At 38.4% G+C, this 22,311-nt stretch overlaps 1 protein-coding gene across 1 annotated transcript in view; it reads left to right on the top strand.

The window, feature by feature from the left end:
- The window catches only part of SLIT3 (slit guidance ligand 3), a 502,049-nt gene that overhangs the window by 35,995 nt on the left and 443,743 nt on the right, over positions 1-22,311 (top strand). Inside the window, exon 5 of the mRNA XM_086758841.1 lies at positions 16,691-16,762. Within this exon, the coding sequence (XP_086614967.1) occupies positions 16,691-16,762 (72 nt within the window). The remainder of the gene's footprint in view (positions 1-16,690; positions 16,763-22,311) is intronic.

The following is a 22,311-nucleotide window of genomic DNA, read 5'->3' on the forward strand; positions in this document are numbered from 1 at the left end:
GATGCAAATGGTGGATTGCTTAGCTGTGTGGTTGATACCTCAGTTTCTATTTACAATCACACAGGACAAAACCAGTAGCAAGACTATGGTAGTTCTTGGTGTATATATGTGAGGGTGGAGTGTGTCTACAAATTAAAAATAAAATAGTGAAATAGTTATTGACAGCTTGAGTGTGAATAGTACACTTCAGTAAATCACTGGGGAGGAATGTAAGTACTGTATCTTATCGAGCCACATCTTGACTCAAGCTGACAGCTCACCTTTATTAATTCTTGGAAGGAAAGAAGGAAGCTCATTAATTTTATATTGCTTTAGATTCAGCTTTATGAGCTGCTCTTGGCTCAAACAGCCAAAATAAATGTTCCCAAGATATGGCTCACATACTTCACTTTATCTGTCAATACTGTACACTGGCTACTCTGGAAGATTTCACTGAAATTTATTTTTCTTGCACTACTTAACTGCCAGTAATTAGAGAAAGATTGGTGATTTGTGCAAATGACATACCAGATATGGTCAGGAAAGATTTTTTTTCTTTTTCTTTCCCCCTAAAAAGAGCTCTGCCTTGACAGTTCCCACAAATATACAGTCAATATGAAATTGTTGTGGGGGGAGGGGAATTTGCAACTGTTAGTCCAAAAAGTTGTTCTTGTTGGAAAGGAATGTTATGAGATCTCCAGTACATACATTTCCATATAGAGTCAAGCTTCTCCCAACAGTGAAGGGCTGAAGGAAATACCCAAGTGTGGCCTATTTTATGCGGATACCCAGTTCTTACAGTGAATAATGTACTCTGTAATGTCTATTAAGTTTTCAGGAAAATGTTACTTTGTTTTGGCTCTAGTAGAACGATACTGTCCAGTAATGATAAAACATATTTTGTGTGTAGTGTGAGAGTAAATGCACATCCCAAGATGAAGTGTACTTAAAGCTTTAAGATCATCTGAGCATTTTTGAAGTCCAAAAATACATGAATTTCCTTTTGAATTCTGTTGATCTAGTGCAAATTTCAGTTTCAGATGTTTCTAGAGAATCTCTTGCTGTTGACTGTTACAGTGCAGTCCAGCTGTGTGATGTTGATTGCTGTGGTCCTGGTCCATCAGAGCTTTCTAACACTGGCGGTTGGCCACTTTAGATGCCAGTGCAACTTCTTGCAACTCTGAAAAGCTGTCTGGTCCCAAGTGCACAGGACAGTACGTGTTCAAAACCAATGTGTTTCTGTAACAAAAACTTGAGCCACAAGTTTGGTCAGTAGTTTTTCGTAAGAACTCGTTAAATTTTCTTCAGAAGATGTCCCACACAGATGAAGCGTCACTGTAAATCTGAAACTAAAGAATTCACAATGTTTTTCAGAAAGGCAAAATAACAAGTGTTTTTGGGACAAGGTACTAAAATTCTAAGAACATATATTCAAGGTTAGAACTTGATATTATATAATATAATTGTACAACATAGTGGGCCTGCTATATATATATGCATAGATATCCACACACACATGCTTCTGTAATGTCTGTGTCTCAGCATCTCAAGATGAATTAGTGTTTACCTTCTCATGTCAATAGGGTCTTACAGGTAGAACTTTTTTTTTTTTTTTTTTTTTTTCCAGAGACACAGTGATTTGTGTGTAAGTACAGATCACCAGTGTAGTAAGACCGGTGGAAAAAATAACAAGCATGAAACAACTTGTAAAAACAAAACCTGGTAATTCAGAGAGGTACTCGGGCTGCATTTTGCATATGCGGAAAGTCTGTCTCCTGCCTTGATAAATCTGACTGCATTTCTATTTCAAAGTATTCAAGTAGTTTAAGCCACATTGTGAAAAAGTCAGATAATTTCTAGAACCATCACTGAAAACATGAGTCTTACAGAAGAGTAAGAAAAGCTTTAATATGAATAAATGTATTTGGGACTTCTTTGGAGGCATACTTTGTCATTCCGTGGGCATTGCGTACTTGAAAAGCAGTAGTGCTGAGCTGGGGATTGTACTCTGGTCGTGGTATTACCCTGAGTGAGAGGCATCTGCAATTTGGATTGTGATATTGGGTTTTTTTGCCTTATTTTAAAGCATATAACTTTAGCTTTTATTGAAATCAGTCAAGCATTGAAATATGCGTAATTGTCTTTGTACACAGATGAGCTATCGTTTGATAGCCATACAGATTATATGCTTGGAAATAGTTTATATTTTTTACGACACTTTGAGTAGGACAGTAATAATTGCATTGTCCTTTTCTATTGCTCTATTAAAAATCTGTCAAGCTGTCCATTTGCCTCAAAACTCTGATTGCTGCGCATGAAGTTTCAGGACTGAAAAGTGGTTCCAGATGAATTCAGGAAAGAAATCCATGGTCAGCTGACTAAAACTTTCTCTGTATGTATCAACAGTAGTTTTGGTAGTGTGTGTGTGCCCTCGCACATCAGAAAGACCCTTGACTTGGAGTTGCAGTGGATGTGAATGGCACAAACTTACTTAATTGGTAGAAATTTCTTCTTCTGCCTTCTACTGTTGGTAAATATCATGCATGAGGTAGAGCTTGTGCATGCAATGTGGAGATGAAATGGGAAGAACAGGTAAGAAGGAAGAAGTGTGTGTCTTGATCAGCTGATAGTTTGTGAGTCCCCTGCATTACCTGCTACTTCATATTTAAATGGGGCTATCTTGGTTTAGCAAAAACCTTCTCCAGCCTGTAGTAGTGATAAACTAGTTTAAAGATGAATCCCTTTACTCTTTTGTCTGTAAGTCGTGTGAAGAAGAGCTGTGTTTGTTTCTGTGTTTATTTTTATGGGACTGTTGTTGGAATAAATTTTGAAGTGGTACAGTAGCTGTCCCTTTCCCACCCTTTGAGGACTATTTGGTGAATGAAGTAGTTATGAGAAACCACTTACACGATTCTTTGAAGATGTGTAGATTTGTAGATGTGTAGTGGTTATACCTTCTAATTGGGTATACGCATTTTTGTAAAATTATAGTTCCCAATAACTGTGTTTATGTACTGCGAACTCCTGGAGGGTATTAATATCCTCAAATTTCATAGTTTGAAATATGTCTGTCTGTCTAGCACGTAATTATATAGTTACATGTTACTCAGCCATTGCTGGACGGCCAAACTGCTTTTGTTATTGCTGATGCAAGACTGAACCTTTTATTTCTTCTATAAACATAAAAAAAAAATTGGCACCTCTTTTCTGAAGGAAGCCATTAGCAGCTCTGTCAATAGATCTGCACAGGAGGAATCCAAACACAGGAAAAGTAAAAGAGAGGGAAAGGGCAGCTAGCAAGAAAGCAGGATGCATGCTTCAGTGAATCAGTTTTGGTTTGCATTAGTACTGACCAGGGCTACAAAACAAAGAGGTTTATTTTAACAATATGATAATAAACGAGCCTGGTTTCATCAAAAACATTTTCTTAGTAGGTCACTGACCCATAAGTACTCATGGAAAAACAAATTTGGGTCTCACTGATGTAGACAAGAGGTTCTGTAACCACGGGATTCTTAGGCTTCTGAAAGTGGTGGTTACAAAGCAAATGGAGTAACGACGCTTCCGTCGCAGTGTAACCATAATTCAGTTGGAATAGCTGATCAGCACTGAACTTACATCAGACATTTTAAACATTATTCTTTTCTGCAGCTTGTTTGTTTGATTTTGGTGGTTTTTTTTTATACTTGATGAAGATTTATAGGACTATTTGCTTAAGCAAAATACTTCAGGATTTAGCAGTCATTTTTCTAGGATCTGTAGGAAATACTTAAATGTCTGTGTTACTGTTGGGTAAGAACTGCTGCATCACTGGTCTGGAATAATTTGGATGAACTTCATTTAGCTTTAATAATTTTATCAAAAGGGTTTTGCTTCTTTGAGCTTCCTCACATTAGAAGGATTATACTGCTGAACTACATCTTGGAAATACCCTAAGTGTTGTTGGCTGAATTTCATCCTGTCTAGCACAGCAGGCCTTAAATCCTGTTCCTGAGTGAAACATTGATGATGAATTCAAGGTACTTAACATCTTTTGGTTCTTTCTTGCAGAATATATGAACATGTAGGTCTTGAAGACTTTCTGTCACTGGTCAGACCAGTACAATCTTGATCTTGCTTCTCCTCTGGCACAACTCCATTTTAACTGTATCCATCGAACTGGAGCTCACCTGAAGCTGCAGCCTTCTGTATAGAACAGAACAAACTAATTTGTCTTGGCTTATAGTTAACTTGATGTTGGCATTATGTTCTCACTTGCTTGGAGATGATCTCTTCTCCAGATCTTTCTCCTTGTCTCAAGGTGTTTTAGTGTGAGGATCACAAGAAGAGAAGGTTTGCAGGTTCGTGCAGATGTTATGGATATTACGTATACATTTTAACTTCTGTCTTTGATAATTCTGAGTGGGATAGGTGTCATGCAGTATATCAGGAATACAAAAGAGGGATGGGAACTGCTAGGTCCTCAAGCACTTAAGAAAAACTGATGCCCCGCATTTGATGACTTGCTGGGAAAATGGAAGTGGATCAGAGGTAATTATCACAGAAATGGGGTGCGCTCAATTTTTACATAAGGGCTGCTTTAATGACAACAGATTTTTGTGGCTGGTTACCCCTTGTGGCTTCCTAGTGAGAAAATGTCCTTTGAATGAGTTGTGATAGGTAATTCCCCCAGGCTTGTGATAAAGCAATCACAAGAGCTGCTTTTTCATTCTCAAATTTAAGTCAAGTGTACAGTGTGCTCTTTGTTCCACCTAATTATTTCCTTACATTCGTTCTCTTAGCTTTGGAGGTTGCATCCTTTGTTAACCATCCAGTTAGATTACAGGCGGGAGAGGATTCTGCTAGTCTTCCGTTTTTAATAGTTCTGCCTGGCATACAGCCCCGAGGAGGAAGGAGTAACGCGTTGCCCCAGAAGCATTCTTTACTATATATGGAGAGACGTGGAGAGCTGGGCTGGTACCGAGTTATTAAAACAGATCAAACAGGAACAGTGTTCCATTTCTTCTGGTAGAAATTAGAATAGTAGTTCTACTTGCAAGTTTTCTTGCTAATTATTCACAGCTATTTCAGACTTCTGGAAATGGTTAGTTTGATTAATATAAACTTGTAAAGATTTGTCAGCAGGGGCAACGTGGCTTGGAGATGTGCACCCTGAAGTTTACTTTTTGCTTTCTTCATACGTTTTCAGCCCTGATCTAGAGAGCTTACTCTCTGGTGTAAGAAAATGGTTTAACCATGTCTATTTTACTGCCTTTCCAAAAAATGATGAACTATTAAAAATGACGGACATTTAGGGATACTGCAATAGATTCTTTATGTTCCTTCAATAAAGTCCTATTGTTTTCATGTAGTCTGTGGAGGAATAATGAGAAAGTAACTATGTTTTTTCTCAGTCTGTATAAATATGCTACTGAATTAAGAGATTGTCTGTGTATCTTTGTTTGCTACTTCTGGATTCAGAGAATTTTCTTGCTGTTGACATTGTCATTAATGAACACTCTCTGATACTTAAGATTCTCTATTCCCTTCTTCAGTTAAGTTGGTACTAACACTTCTCTCCATTTCTGTATGATGTAGAGCGTTGATCTCAGTCTTTAATGCTTATGTGAATGTAATTAGACCTTTTTGTTTCTTCATGTTGGCTTTGGGAAGATGTTGAAATTTAAACCTGTTGCTCAAACTTCTTTGCCTACGTTACTAATTTGTTCCTAGCCAGAGGAAATATGTGTATAATGCTTGCATACTGGTTCGATCCTCCATCTTAATGTCAGGGGTTTTTTTTCATACGAAGGGATCCTTAAGAAAAAAAAAAAAAAATATATATATATAAATTCTTACATAGAAAACTGAAGTGTTTGAGAGCTACCGGTTCCTATGCTACTTCTTTGTACACATAAATGTAGCCTGCTTCTGATAGAGGCTAAATAGGCTTTCTCAGTCTAATGAAAAGTTACTGATAAAGGTTATTGCTTCTGACAGCTTTGAACATGTGAACCAGGACCACCCAGTTGGCTGTGTTTGTAAGAAGGGATCTCAAAGTTGTAACTATTGTAAACAGTTTTCCTTCAAAAAACCAGTCCCTTGGCGGCGTGCAGTGGTATCTCTCACAGTTTTTGGAAAAGCTTCTGTACTAACATGTCATGTAAATGAAGAGGTTCATTTGTTCCACGCCATAATCCTGTAATATGGTTGTACTGGGCTTCCTCGTAGCAACCTCATTGAAATTCCATTAAATGTCGTCTGGCTTTATTTCCGAGTGTAGTAATATAAAGAGGTGCTGACAGAAAGTAATGGACAGAGTTGACTTTTTTAATGGGTACTGTATCTTGACTGTTTTTCCTTACAAAAAGGAAGTGATACAAAGCAAAGGAAGAAGTTACATTAATGACCATGACGTATTTCTTGATGTTAATAGGATTTTCTGATGAAACTGTTGGATGAAATTGTGCTTCTGCTTTACTGCTTCTCAAGTTGATGCTGTTTAAAAGAGAAAACTTAGTAACTCCTTAGAGTTCAATAACTCCTGTCTTTCTATCTGAGTCTCCTGTTACGCATTAATTCATTTTTATTGCTTCTTGGTTACGCCCAAGCTTGTGATGTAACTGTTTCTCCCTTAAACTAACTCTTAGAAACTACTTCAACTACATCATATTCCCTGCGGCTGTTCTCCTAGGACAATGCCATAGAGCTCTTAAAAACAAAGGAGAAAAAGCTAGCTTGTTTATTGCCAAAAATGAGACCCAGATGTTTTGAGTGTGAAATAAAATAAATGACCAAACTGGGGAGTGAACCCACAGTTACTTGAATAATTGCTGAGCATTAAAGGCTCGAGTACAAGGACTGCTCCCTTAAAACTACAAAAACTAAAAAAAAAAAAATTTAAAAGCACTGTAATTTTGATTTTTTTTTTTTCTTATGGAGAATGAATTGTATGATAGGTAGTAATGCAAATACAGATATTAAATTTGAAAGTTATTGAACTTCTGTGTAAAGGAATGGAGTAGTACTTATTTCATGACAAATAAGCACTACTTTGATTTGGTAGTAAAGCTGTCGATGCTCTGTAGAAAAACAGACACAGAATTTGGAGGCCAGTGGGTATCACACACATTAATGGGTTTCAAGCTAGATAATTGCTGTATTCAAAGAGACTATAAAAAAAACCTGACAAGTTTATATCATAGCCTGTGTATCTTAAATTTTCTGAGTGGAATGTGTTCAGTACTATGCAAGAATAGTGTTAGTAAATACAATACTGCAAGACATTTTAAATGGAAGGGAAGATGTGTATAAGAGCTTCTTGTTGTGAAATCTTGTAGAAGCCAGGTCCTTTCCTTTTTCCTCCGTAGCCTTCCACGTTTACCCTTTGCATCATGCATGCTTTACTGATGTCATGGTATTCAGAATTTTCCAACCAAGTCAGTAGCATAATGAGAAATGAAATTGCCTTGGAAAACTGCACAGTTTCCCGAATTTGAATAAGTAACACTTGCATGGCTTTTACATTGAGCTTTTATATTGATTACATACTCCATGGGAAGGAGGTGAGTGCCTCTTGGGGGCTTTGAAGAGAGCATGGTGGAAATGTCTCCTGTAGTTAGTGGGCATCTCCTCGCTGTAACTTTGCAGAAAAGGGGGTTTAGATTTTCCTTTGTTTGCTTCTTACTCAGAGTCAAACTGTTTTGCAGCTGTGAGAATGAAGCATGAAACTGAAAATGCTCCTTCTCGAAATACTGGATACAGTTGTATTCAATATGATCTGTTAATGTTGCTGTCCACACTGTTGAGCCCACACTAAGCATGTTTTTGTACATCTTCTATGTAAATAAAAGAGAGAAGTAGGTATAAAAATAATACCTTAAACCTACCTATGCTGTGTTGCAAATTATAAAAAAAAATTACATTCACTCACAGAGAAAGAGTGATGCATGAGCTGAAAAATATCAAGAAGGAGTGTGATTGCATTAAACCATTTCCAAATTATTTGTGTAAGGAATGCATAGGTCTGAGGTGTAAAACGTTTTTCTGCCCGTTTATTTGGCTTCTAAACCCTGAAATTCTTCTGAACTTTCTGAAGTCTTCCAGTGGTCATGCAAGATTGGAGAAGAAAGAGAGGTTCTGCATGTAAGGGGCATTACACTGCATGATTGTTGAAATTGCTTTCTCCTTCACAGTTTGCAGCAGCAAACAATCTGGTTTAGATTCTTCTTGGAAAAAGATTAAAATGATTGCAAACTGAACAAGTTTTAACAAAAGCTGCACTAGTTTTAACATGGGGCTGAAGTGGCCAATTAAAAAATTAGTCATGTTACCATAGTACAAACTGTCTCCCATGGTGGAAAGGGTGAAGACCTGGAACATTGCTGGGTGACTTCTTGCTATGTTATAGTTGCAATTCCATATGCTTCTTGCTCTTTTCCATCAATAATGATCATACCTTTGATACAGATTAGAGTCAGCTCCTCTTTGCTTTTCTTGTGAGTGGAACTCCATGAGATGGCTCCAGTACCTGAACTGGAAGTTACCATTCCAATTGTGTGAACATGAGGGATGCAGCTGAAGACAGTACCCCAGATTTCCCCTCCAGGAAAACATGACCTCTGCCTTGAAAAGAACTAGAAAAGTTTCCTGTCAGAATTGAGGTTCTTTACTCATATGGAAGTTATCCAGAAGCCAAGAAAAGGAACGAAATAATCCTTGTAAACTGTAGGTGCTTTCCTGTTTTTATTTCATAGAATGGTCCTGATAAATGTCTTCAATCTGCCTCTAGGCTGATAGTGTTGTCCCTTTCCAAGCTCCAGTAGTTTCTTACTCAGTTTTTTAATAGTCAGGGGAATCTTAATAGTTAAGTTTTTTTCCTATCCCAGCTTCAGACAGAGGAAGAAATACTATTAGCCTGGTTGGAGCCAGGAAGGTAGGAATTTCACAGTTAATAACTTCTCCATTGTTTTTTTAAGGGCCCTTGATAGTCTGTGATTGGCATTGACTGTTTCCCTCTGTCCCGTTGCCTTCAGGACATGGGAACACCCAAATGGGCAGTAGGCTGAGGGAGGAAGGGGAGAAACTGGCGCTTGTTAAATATAGGAACAAAATATTTCTGGGAGGTGAGAGGGAGTGTTAGTCCTTTTTTGAAACAGCGTGTTTGATGCTGTGAGTGGCTGCACTAAAGAAAACAGTAATAAACTGGAGGCCAATGTTGCATGTATACTTCTTGTGACTTCTCAAGGTCACAAATTCCTATAAACCTGCATTTTAGGCAATCCGAATCATAAACCAAGAAAATAGAGTTTGTAATACGACAAAGCTGTGGAATAGAGACGTTTATGTATTTATGTTACATGAGAATAGAAGTCAGCACCCAGTGTAACTAGGAGGAGCAGAAGAGCTTGCCTAGAGGGATGTGAGAGTACCAGAGTTAGGACACAAGGGCTTTGGCTGAAATAAAAGGGGAGGGAAGTAATGGTCATAGAGATGTATACATAGATATATGGATATGTACACATATACCTCTGTCCTGATGGCAACTGTAATTATGAATCTTTTACTTTGCTCCCTGATGGTCAAATAGTCTTTTTAAGCCTTACGTTTAAGACACGTTGAGCTTGTGCAGCAGGCAGACTCCGCAGTCGGAAAAGGCTTTGCAGAACTGCTTTGAATAGAGGCTTAAAGTCTCCATTTGCATTGTTTAGTAGAAATTAAAATTTCCAGTATTGAGTTAATTTTTTTCCTGATTAAACTGAACACAAAAGTACCAATAGTACCAATAGAAGACTATGGCCATACTAGCTCAGACCCAAAGTATGAGCAAGCCAGTATCATATCTCCAGTTGAACTAAGGAAGAATGAATAAGGAATAAGCCAATATATACATTATATTGTGGCAGAGATCACCTGAATCTTCAGCTAGGTCTTCATAATTAATATTACTTAATGTTTTGTTCTTAATTGTTTGTCTTCTGTACCCACATAAATTAGCAACTAATGATATACAATCAGTTGTTACAGACTTTAACTGCATGTTGTGTGGGAAAATTACCTCCATTTGTTTTTTGAAGCTGCCAGCAACAACATTTGATACTTCCAAGTTTTTTCTTGTATTACCAAAGATGAGAACAACTGTTTCTTATCACCTTCCCTTGCTTGATAATTGTACAGACCTTTAGCATGTTCTCCCTCAGCTATTTGCCTTCTGGGGAGTCTCTGCCTACCAAGTTGTTCCAATATGGAAGCTGCTCTGTAACTCTCATCATCCTTGCCATCTTTCCCCAGACCTGATGGGATCCTTTTTCTGGCGGAAATTCCAAAAGTTTTCAGTCTTTGACATGTGGATACACCATGGATTTACACAGAGAAATAATCATGTTATGTATCACTCTTCTAATTATTTCTAACACTTGCTTCCGGAATTGCTTCAGAGCAGTGAGTTGATGTTTTCCTGAGTCTACTTCCTGAGAGGTGATTTTTCAGATTGGAGACTGCTGTTGTGTGCAGTTAAAAATCTGTTTCCTTGCTTATCTGTGAAATTTTCCCTGCAATTAATGATAGATGTCATTTTGCCATTTGAGCACCAACTACCATTAGTTCTCTCTGGAGTTTGTAATCAGCCTTCACTTCGTATCACCAGCAAATTGTGTCATCACCTACACCTGCACCTTTTCAGATCACCTGTGAGTATGCCCTACAGTTTGGGCCCTCATAGAGGTCCTTTTTTGCCTCTGATGGTGACCCTTCTTACTCTTTCCAATTCTGAGTACGGTTGGTTCTTGTAATATAGTTTTTGGCAGATCTAAATGTTAGCTGAGTAACAAATTCAGATCGCTCCTGTGAAGTAGAGTTAACAGGCTAGAAGGCAGAGGAAGGGTTAAAATTAGCTCAGGTTTTATGTGCCTGAGTCCAACTTGAAGACCAGCACCTGTAAAAATCTTGAGTGACTTCACCTGCAACATTCAGTCCCTGCCAGTGCTGTGGAAGACTCTGGCTGTCTTTGGGGAAGAACAGGAAAGTCTCTTAGTTTTTAATTTTTTCAAAATGTTTTTACTTGTTTTCTGATTTCTTAGTCTCTTTTGCAGCTTTTCTCTCCATCCTACTTGTGTCTTTTTTTTTTTTTCCCCCATCCATTTTTAAGTAGTTTGGTACTATTTCAGAGAAGTAACCCTTTTAACCAGACTGTTAACAGCAGGTAAGTCCTCAGTGCATAGCTCAGCAGTTTCTTTTACAGGTATATTTTGTTATTTTCTTGGAAATAACCTATCATGGTATTTGTTTTGTTTCATGCCTCTTATTTTAAGTCTGCCTTGAAAGTAATGTCATGCATTATCTAGTCTAGTGAGTATGAAGTTTCATTATATAAAGTGATCATTTAAAACTATTGTGGTGGGCAGAGATATTATGCATATGTATGATGTTATGAACATTATTATTATTTATATTGTTCCACCTTTTATAGAAGTAAGGGCTCCTGCAATACCTCAGTACTTCATATCCTGGAGTTTTAACTATATACCTGTGTAAGGTGATTAAAAGAGTTGAATCACTTATGCCTGGTTTTAGATGTGGGATTGTCAGAGGATGAAGCCATATTGTATCCAAACGTAATTAAACTGTAGATAAGCTTATACCCTAGACTGAATTTTTCAGCTTACTAAACAATGCTAGTTACAAAAACTGTGCCAGTGATTCATAGTAACTTCAGAAGAAACAGTAGTTCACTCCTGTAGTGAATTCCTGTGTACAGAAACACACAGGTTTTTATTCTTTAGTGTTTACAGCTCCCTGTACATCTTCCTGCAGAAGCGCAGGTGCCTGTACATTTGAGCCTAGCGAGAGGACATTGTGCTAGTGTGGTGGTCTTACGTGCATGCGTTGGAGGTGACGAATGGACTCCTGGAGGCCCATTGCTTACATGTTGAGAACTATTGCATGCATTTGGTGGTTGGTCAGCTTTAATGGGTCACTTATGGGGACTTGAAGAGCAGCCAAACAAAACAGAATGTGTGAAGATGTATTTCCCTTGCATAGCAGTGGTTAATCTGGAAGGTGGAGGGAGTTGCAGTGTATGGAGATTGACTGTACAGTCAGCGTGTGTCTAATCAGACTTAATAAGTTTGACTCAATGCAGGTGCTGCCGGGGCAGATACGGCTGGAGAGCCTCTCTGCACATTTCTTTAGCTTCCAGGAGGTTTTATTAGTCTAGACTCCATACTGTGCATATCCAGAGTTGCTCCTGATCCAGCACTGGAGCTAATCTGTTCTGTGGCATTAGGTGATTATGCATCATTCTGCCCAGTGCTCCAAATTCCCGGAATACTTTGCAGGTCTTATTGGCTGTAAAACGTCCAACTCAGAATACTTCAGAGGCTGAACAGCTGCATTCTCACGCAGCAGTCCCAGGTCAAATAACCTGGAGCAGATCTTGTCTGGCTCTGTGCCCTGGATTCCTTCCTTCCTTCCTTCCTTCCTCTAGCTGCACCTTGGTGTTGGGATGGTGCTGCCTGGTGCTGTGGGTGTGCACGCGTGTGCATGCACATGTGCGGATTGCCTGGTGGATGTGTTTAACATGAGACAAGAGGACAGTGTGCTATGAGTCCCAGGTAGCCTTCCCAGCCTGAACAACACGAAGGATTTGGTGTGACAATCAAGATTTGAGTGACTTTGCTCGTGACAAAATGTAGGTGATATTTTCTTTAGTTCTAGTCTACTGTTGAGATTCACAAAACTGGCACGTCATTCCTTCGTGATGTGGTCAGTTGCAGTTGCAAAAGCGACTTGGCTTTTAACTCCAATTTCCAGATATTGTATCTGTTTTAAGTCACTCATTTAATATCAGGATTATCTATATTTGTTAATACAGTGCAGTCACAAGAACAGTGTCCATAAAATAATTTTACAAGATTTTGGCTCATTTTGTTTATGATCTTTTTGCAGACCATTTTTATTTTATTGTAATAAAATATGACTTCAATTATTCCAAGAGATCTGTTAGAAAATCAGAAATACTGTTCTAATTAGAATTCAGTGCCTGACAGGATCAAGATTTGGGCAGTAACATGATGGTGAAAGGCTCTCACAGGTAACAGCACAGGACATTGCTATACCACTCTGCATCTTCTCGTGTTATGCACAAGGGGCTACTTGTATGTGAAAGGGGCTACTGCACAACGGGCTCCTTGGCGTGCTCCACCTGTGCTTTGAAGTTCCCCTGAGGAGCTGCTATGCTGGAGCTTGCCCTGCCCTGTGCTGGCATTCCTTGCACTTGAAGTTTCTTTATTTGTCCTAGAGCTTACTGATCGATGAGGATAAAGTGAAGTTCTTGTCAAATGACGTGCTAGGAGCTATTCCGCTACATTTCATTCGTGTTTGGCACTCCTCTGTCAAACTGGAGGAAACCACGCTTATAAATGACCGTTCAGGACATTTACTTTTTTCATAAAATAGTTTTTAAAGATTTCTATGTCTCTCTTACAGGATTTAAAAACATCCTGTCTTGTACTTCGATACTTCTCTATTGAAAACTTTCTTCATGGCCTTTCTTTCAAGCCCAGGAAGAGAAATAAGAAGTGTAATGGGGATTTTTCCTAGGCTATTGGTGGTGTTCTGGCACGTAATAAATATAAGCATGTTAAATGTATCCTACATCAAATATGTCTAAGTTTATATGAAGTGATCTAGTCTTATACTTAGGTGAGTATTGCAGTAGGAGTTACTGAAATACAAGAGGTGATGTTCAAGAGAAACAAAACCCTATTCACTTCCTCAGTTCCCCTGAGAATCAAACTGTGAATAAAACGACTTCTGGCAGAAATTCCAATTTGAAATAAATCTTATGAAATTGTTGATGTTTGTAGAGTCTTGTAGCTTGAACCAAGGTATCAGTAGCCATGGACTCTTCAAAGGTTTGTTGTGACCTCAGATTCACTGACTGACGTCACCTTGCCTTGTTAGGTGCAAGCTCTGTTTGTGACAGAAGTACTGTGCGCTTACAGCGTTTTGAGGACAGTGCCATGTGCAGTGCATTGCAGAAACACTGACCTGTATCGATGGGTTCTTGTTAAAATCAAGCTCACGTGTATTAAGGCAAGGAGGAATGTCAATATGTTTTTTGGTCTTGATAGATGGATTTGGCTTGCTTACTGCTGCAGTATAAAAAGAGCAACACTTCATTTGTAACAATATAATGTTAAAAATATTGAATAAATTTAGACCAATATGACATGTTTAAAACGAAATCAGGATAATGAGACAGAACAAGATAACCTTCCCCGACCCCTCCCTCTTCCTGGGCTTAATATTATCTCTACCACCTTCCCCCTGCGAGTGGCACAGAGGGGAGGAGGGAATGGGGTTGCGGTCAGTCACTGTACGCGTTTCCTGCCTGTTCTGGGGAAGAACTCCTCGCCTTCCTCCCCTGGTCCATCGTGGGGTCCCTCCCACAGGGTACAGTCCTTCGTGAAACTGCTCCGGCGTGGGTCATCTCTTCCACGGGGTGCAGTCCCTCCAGAACGGCTGTCCCAGCGGGCCCTCCGTGGGCCACAGCCTCCTTCAGGCCTCCACCTGCTCCGGCGTGGGGTCCTCCACGGGCTGCAGGTGGATCTCTGCCCCTCCGTGGGCTGCACCAGGGGCTTCAGGGGAATCTCTGGCAGGAGCAGCATTACTGCTCCCCCTGCTTCTTCACTGACCTTGGCGTCTGCAGCCGTTCCTCTCACAAGAAATTCTTCACAACCGACTCAGGCAGACGCCTCTCAGGTTCTCTTCACATCTCCTCTCCTCTCCTCTTCTCTCAGCCGGGCCGGGCCGAGTTGGGCCCAGTCTGCCACCCGGCGGGAGGCCAGGGCGTGAGGCCTGCAAGGCCCACGGGGCTCGTGCCTCCCTCTCTCTGTCCCTCACTTTTGCTTCTTCACATGGTCATCTTTTTTTCCCTGTTTTTCCCCTTCTTAAATATGTTATCGCAGAGGTGTTATCAGGGAATTTTCTGCTACCAATTGGCTCAGCCCTGGCCAGCAGCGGGTCTGCCCTAGGCCTGGCTGAGTCCACCAGACAAAGGGGAAACAACTTCTAGAAGGTTCTTACAGAAGCTGCCACTGTAGTCCCCCCTCACTAAATAAAACTAACAATAACTAACAATTGTAAATGTTTGACTTCTCTAGTTGCAAACTTTCTAACCTTGAAAATACAATTTTTTACTATCTACGTTTTACTGTCTACTTGCTGGTGTTCCTGTTCTAGAAACTTAATCTGATTTTGCTTGGTTTCTGTGGCCTAGAACTATAAGCATAAACTCAAAATTTGTGAAATCCTTGCAGGTACAGAATATTCTTAAAACATTCCTTGGACATTTCTTTGAGATAACTGGGATGATTTTTTGATTGACAGTGGGTAATTGTGTTAACATTGTGAGAACTGAAATGGCTAGACACAGTGATAAACATCAGACAACTGTGTGGAGTAGATGGATTTCACTGGCAGTCTTTTTCATTCTGATTAGTAAATAAGTTCAACATATATAGTATTACTCAGCACTAGTGGAAATCTTGATGACTGGAGATGACACTGAGGACTGCTAAACCCTATGTTATCTGTAAGTTTTTTTTCATTGTTTTTCATCCTACTGAGTAGATCAACTATTCTAGAATATAAATGTGCTTAACTGGAAATATGCATTTTTTACTAGGATCGATTAAGTAGCACATTACGATTAACCTGAGATTAAACAAGACTAAGATTAAGTTTGATTTGTTATAAAAGTGTGAAATTCCACATAGGTAAATGAATCCAATTGAAAATCTTCCCATGTATTTTCCCAAATGCAAACTGGTGCTTAGCATCTCTCATATTCTTGTTTACTGTTTTATTGAGTGTTCACTGGTTTTTTAATTTGTCTCAGAAATGTAATTGAGCAGTTGGTAAAAGCACTGTGAAATAGCCAGTTTTTGTATCTGCCTAAGTCAGCATGCAGCATGCGTAATGCATAACCTGTAGGCACTGCAGGCAAGCTTGCAAGTGCAGCCTTTGATCTGATCTAGGTGTCAGAAAGAGAAGTATTCCACCTCCCCATCACTCCTTTATCTCGCAAGACATTCATATGGTGGCCATATGAAAACTCTACCATATGAAAACCCCACAACGTTAGTTTGAAGTCTGAGGAAGGTGTTTCAGTTCAAAAAAATCATTGAATTCTGATAGTGAAATTACTCCGTGTGCAGCAAAACTGGAAACCAGATACTGGGTGCTGAGTATCAGTAGGTTTCTAAAAGTTGCAAGTGTCTTCTGAGATGAAAACTCTAGCAAAAATAGATCTGTTGTCAGAGTTAATTTCAAGGTTGATTGGGAGTAAAGGAGGCATAAATACAGGCTGATACAAGAAGGTACCTCAGAAGTGAGCTTCCTGTTTACAGGAGTGTAGTTGTATGTCATTAGTTTGGGTCAACTTCATTGTGTAAGTAGTATTCATTAGGACTGTGAAAGCAAGTATGTTTGAACATTCACACTTTCTGGTGACTGTCACTTGGCTCTACCTCAAGAATGTAGGCAGGTGGTCTACAGATGACATGATCTGTTTGGTTTATGTATGAATAACATCCTTAACGCATTCTATGCAGAGTTCATAGCATGAGCTTTAATGCAATGGGAGCTTCATGTGTTTATGCATCCTAGAAGAAGCTTCTTAAACTGGAAGACTATCTAACTTTTTTTTGTTCTGTTTGTAACTGTTTAGGCGTCTGAACAAGAATAAATTGCAAGTTCTTCCAGAGCTGCTTTTTCAGAACACGCAGAAGTTAACTAGATTGTAAGTATAATCTGGTTTACATTTCTATTCTATATTCTGTATTATACAGATTTGCATGTTTGTGTTTTTACTGTGGTGAGAGGTTTATTTTTTGTGGTTTTTTTGGTGATATTAGAACTGCTAGATAGTAAGGGCTCTTAAGATGATGTGTTATGTTTGCATGTGTGTAGTCATAATTCGGTAGAGCATAAACGTCAGAGGGAAGAGAAACCACAAAATTTTCCTCTTCCTCATGTATTCACCATGATGACTTCAAGGTAATTATTGTCAACTCTCTGAGTTACAGAAACCATGAAAAGTGGCAACTTCTCATATCTAGTATAGTCTAGATGTCCACAAAGAGAGGTTGCATACTCTTATTTAAAAAATAGCATGTTGGCATAATACAGATGGTTATAACTTTTTTAGTTTTAAAAATTGTCTTTTTAACTAAGTCAAGGCAGACCAGCAAAGTTATGGCTGCTGCCTCGTCAGTGAGGAAGATGAGGAAATATGGAGAGGTAAAGAATCTTTCATCACCTTGAAATACAAAAACTGTTTTAAGATGTTTAGATGACATTAAGACCAATGTGAACAGCAAGAGGAGACTAACATGACTTGGCATCTTTTGGTGTGTTTTTTTTTTTTTTATGAGAGGAGGGTAAGACTGGTGTTAGCACAATGACTGGATGATTTCTAAAATATATTGTAAAAAAAAAAAAAAAAAAGTCAATGAAAATAAAATGAATGAGCAGGTGCCTGCACAGTTACTATAAAAAAATAGTCATTGGCTTTTTGAAGGAGTAGCCAAAAGCTGTCTGAAATAACTTTCTAGATCTTGCTAAAGTTAAACTTGTGATCCAGTCTGTCTTTTTTGAAAGATGTGCGGTACGGTAAAACTGGGGTTTTTTAGGCTTGAGTTTATATATGGAAGGCCAGTTAGTAAGGTTTACGATTTAGCTAGTGAAATTGTAAAGTTGCTACAGGATTGCTGAGAAGTAACTACATCCATGTGGGGTTTTAAAAATTATTTTAATACTCTACATTCAACCAAACAAACCGTTTAGGCAGTGTAATAAATCTTTTCTTCCTGTGGAAACACAAACACATGGTGATGGTGAAGATTGATTTTGGAATCAGCTGACTATTTAAAAAAATAGGCACTTTGTTGATGTTTCAAAAGCAGAAAAATTGAACTGTGTTGTGCAGTGAGTGATACTGATATAGTGTTGGAGAACTTCTGTGATGAACTTTGCTTGAACTCCATCATGAAAAACTGTACAAGTAAGTGAATGACATTGTTCTGCAGAGTAAAAAAATGTATAAATATAAACAGTTACAAACTATAGCTGTGTTTTAAACTCAAAATCTGCTTGAAAAATCTTTGTTGGACTTGTTTTTGTAAGCTTTGTTGCAGCTTTTGAATGTAATGGAAAATATTTGCTCAATGGATTTGCTAGGCCTGAGTGATTTGGTTATATTTCCAAATGTTCTTCGTATGTTTTTGAAATTCTGTATCTTGAAAAGTCCTCTTGAGTGTCAAGAGTGAGCTGATGCTTACTTGCAGATACCATTATCTGGTCATCAGAAGATGCTGGTTGTACTTATTGCATAGAAGAGTTGCTTCATGGAGATTGATTGTCTGTGGAAATGGTGATGTGTTCAATATTTTAAAAATATTTGTAGAGTTTACAGGTATCCAGTAATCCAAGTTCCAGTTTAACATGTTGAAAATCCCTCTGTGAGCGGTTGCATTGTCTATGGCTATTGTTGGGCTGAGAGGAACTTACTGGTAATTTGCGGTTTCGAGGGAAGGTTGTGTGTGTCGATAACTCGTCTACATCTGTCTTAAGAAGGCTTTGCACAAAGAAATGAAGTGAAAGTAATCGAAGCTTTTCAATACTGGTGTGTGTATTTTTTAGCAGACAATGTAATTCTTGTACATTATAGCCCTTAACAGCAAGAGTAGTAATTTTGCTTTTAGAATATAAAGATTATAATAGAATTATATAAAATAGAATGATTGATATGAATGCCGATTCTGTAATGCCTCCCAATGGCTACTGTTGAAACGTTTGTCTTTATTCACTGACATTCATTCAAAGTCTTGCTTACTGTTTAATAGTGCTTTAGATGGATCACTTCAGCAGTGCTTGTCAGTAGAAACTTGCTCTTTCTTTTCAAGATACAAGTCTTAAATAAATATACTGTATATTTTAAGTAAATAAATATTAGCTGAGCGAACTGTTATGGTTCCAAATGGGATTTCGGTGGTTTTCGGTGATGGGATAAGAGTGAGAAATTTGCCGCCTACTAGAATTTGTTAAAATACACATGCACACACCCATGGATATAGTTTGAGGAAAAATAAAAATATGCATCTGAGAAGGATACTTTCTATTTTTTTTTTTTTTTTTGCGTTACTGTCTTGGTCCTACTGCTGGTAGATTTTAGAGTTGTTCTTTCTCACTTATATCATGACTTGTCTTCAGTCCAGCAGTGCCAGTCTACTTTGTTCTCAACTGGCTGTCTAGGTAAAACACTGCACTGAAGAGGCATGGTGCTTGCACTCCTCTCTTGCAGCTGCTCTGGCCAAGCCTTCCAAGAAGGAAGCATAGCGGAGAGAGTGATGAAAGGGAATAAAGGAAGTGAAGCAAAAATGGATAAGAGGGACTGATACGTGCGTGATGTAGATTCTGTGGAATTCACAATAAGTGAATTAAAATGAACATTCAGAAGTATAGATAATACTGATCTTAATTGTTATTTTCCATTGTATGGATATATTCTTTCTGCTGCCATATTGTCAAACTATTGACTCTGAGCTACTAAGCTATGAATTAATTATTTTATTCTTTTTTATTAGTTGTAATCCTGATAAATTGAGTATTTAAATTGTTAAGGGTGCTGCAGCTCAAACGATGCAAGCTTTTAAGAACTAAATATTGCCATGTAGTACCCAAAATTGGAAGTTTGATTTCATTCATTGAAAACGAAGAGCTCAGTCTTGTCCCCAGTGCAAATACAGGTGAAATGAGCAGTGATTCTTACAGCTGCGCTCTTTAGCAGGTGTGCACTGAACCATAACAGCCTGCAACTTTGTTAATGAACATCCAGACTCGATTAGAAAAAAAAAAAATAGACCTAAACACCAAGGTGACATTTTAAGTTTGATAACTTGATAATAGTGTGGAAGTTGGGCGTATTTATTAACGTTAATAGAATTAGAGGGAGATGGAGTGACTGGCCTGTGTAAATATGCAGGATTTTTGTCGGCTAGAGGGTTTCAGGGAAGACCTGTTATTGTTTCAGGAATAGTTAAAGGTTGCAAAACTCCTGTGAAGACTTTTCTCAGTGTTCTGTCAGCTGGGCTGAAATCTGCCTGGGAGATTACTGGAGTAACAAACTTTTGTATGTAGTTCAGCTTCAACAGAGTCTCTTCAGTCTTGTTGCTACTGGAAATGAATATGTAGAACATTGAGTTTTCCTTGATGATGTGCTTGAGAAGCTAGAGGTGGTTTCCTTGTTTGTCACTGTGCATTTTCACTGAAATGCATTCTTTCTAATAACTAATAGAATTTAATTTAGAGTGCTTCTCTGATTATAACTGCTTCCTCAATCGATCACTTTGCTCCAGGTACCTTTGCATTTTTTCTCCAACCTTCTCCTGAAATGCCAAGCTACAGGATATCCTTGCATCTTTTACGGCGCTGCTTAGACTTTGCTGTCACATCTGGTTGATATTAGAAGCAGGAGTATATATATAAGGGAATAAACCTTAGATGGAATGTGAAACGCCCCACAGAATGAGTTCCTCATAAGGTTTTGAGCCTTTTCTTCTAGAAAGAGTGGCTTTGAGCCTGGTAGGTTTTGTTTGCTTTAGTTTAGTTAAGAGGTTTAAACTGAAGTTGGATGGTAAAAGAACCCTTGACTGTGTTCTCTAGTGGAAATGTTTGCCATTGCTCTGTTGCCTTGATTTCCTTCTTAAATATTTTATCTGGAATAAATAATTAAGTATGTAATAATAAAAACTGCAGGCACTTGTAATGAGAAAACTGAATCAAGGAAAAGGCACTTTTATTGAATCGAGAAATGGAAACAAAGATTTTTTTTTTTTAATATAGTTTCAGATATTATTTACTAATATCTAGCCATAAAGAAAAATGTAATATTAATCTTAAATGCATAGAAAGAGTGTAGTAAATGAAAGCATGTAATTTAACAGCTATAAAACCAGGTTTTGATCCAAGATAATTATTTTCTAATATCCAAAACAACTTGTGAAGTTTATCAGCAAGTTTGTAAACATAGCTTCGTGCATGCTGGAATCATGAGTTTCCTTCATGTGCACAGCTAGTGTATAAAATGATCACAGCATAGCTGCTTTTCACTAAAGGCCAAGTATGCTAGTGAGATACTTAAATATCTTTAAAAACAAAATGAAAGAGGGAGCACCCTCCCCCAAACACCTCAACAGGTAAGAATATATTTGTTTGGTTGTGGAAACTTCCATGCTTAAAGCCAGCTGCTAACTAGTCTAGGTAAAGTTCCTTTGTGTGGATGAAAAAAAACCTCTTAAACGTGCTCTGAACTCAAGTCCTGCAGTGAGAATTAATACCTCTACCAGATTTATAGCCATACAACATTTGTTGGGTCTATTCACTGTTAATGAACTCTCTTAGTTGGCACTTTACGTTTCCAGAGCCTTGTTTATTTTGTCAAGATACTGAAATCTGATAACAAAAGTATAAAATTAGTGGAAGTATCCATTAGACTCTGAAGTTAAGTAGTTTACTTTTTAGGATAGTTTCAGAATCAGAATTCTGAGTGAAGCTGAACATGGTAGTGTGAGAGCAGAGCCCTGGGATCCCGAACTCTGCGACAAAATGGGTTCATGGCTGTCCAAGCTCGAAGCCTTTTAAATCTCAAGGTGTTTAAACTTTGTCGTTATGAGTGTTCCAATGTTTCAAAGTGTTCATCTATAATTATTTCCAAAGTAGACTAAAGTAGCAAGATCAACAGAATGGAGATACTGTAGGCAAATTATTTGCTTAAATAAAATGGGACAGACTCTTCGTATCAGGAGTAGCTGCTGTATAGCACGTTGCTGCTTGTTAAAGTAGTGTGTTTGTAGGACAGTGAGATTTCTCAGTAAAGCTGGATTAGCCAGACTTCTTTATTTCTTGTACACTGGAATATTTTGAAAGACGATGATGATAGATGTGTGGGAATGGCGGGTAAGTACTTAGAGCATACGTTACGAATTCCGTGAGTAGCCTTAAAAAGGAGCAATGTTAAATTCTAACAGAATCACAACATGGTTGAAGTTGGAAGGCACCTGTGGAATTAATTTTGTCCAACCGACCCTCTGCTTAAGCACGGTCACGTAGAGCAGACTGATGCTGATTTCTTGATGGCTTCAGAATATCTCCAGGAGCAGTGGTTCCACAGCCTCCCTAGGCAACCTGTACCAGTGCTCAGTCACCCTCACAATAAAAAAAAAAAAAAGTGTTTCTTCATGTTCAAGCAGAAACAGGAAACTATTTTGTTGCATGTGTGTACAGTATGTC

This window comes from Chlamydotis macqueenii, chromosome 14, assembly GCF_036417535.1.
Source record: "Chlamydotis macqueenii isolate bChlMac1 chromosome 14, bChlMac1.mat, whole genome shotgun sequence".
Classification (NCBI taxonomy): domain Eukaryota; kingdom Metazoa; phylum Chordata; class Aves; order Otidiformes; family Otididae; genus Chlamydotis; species Chlamydotis macqueenii.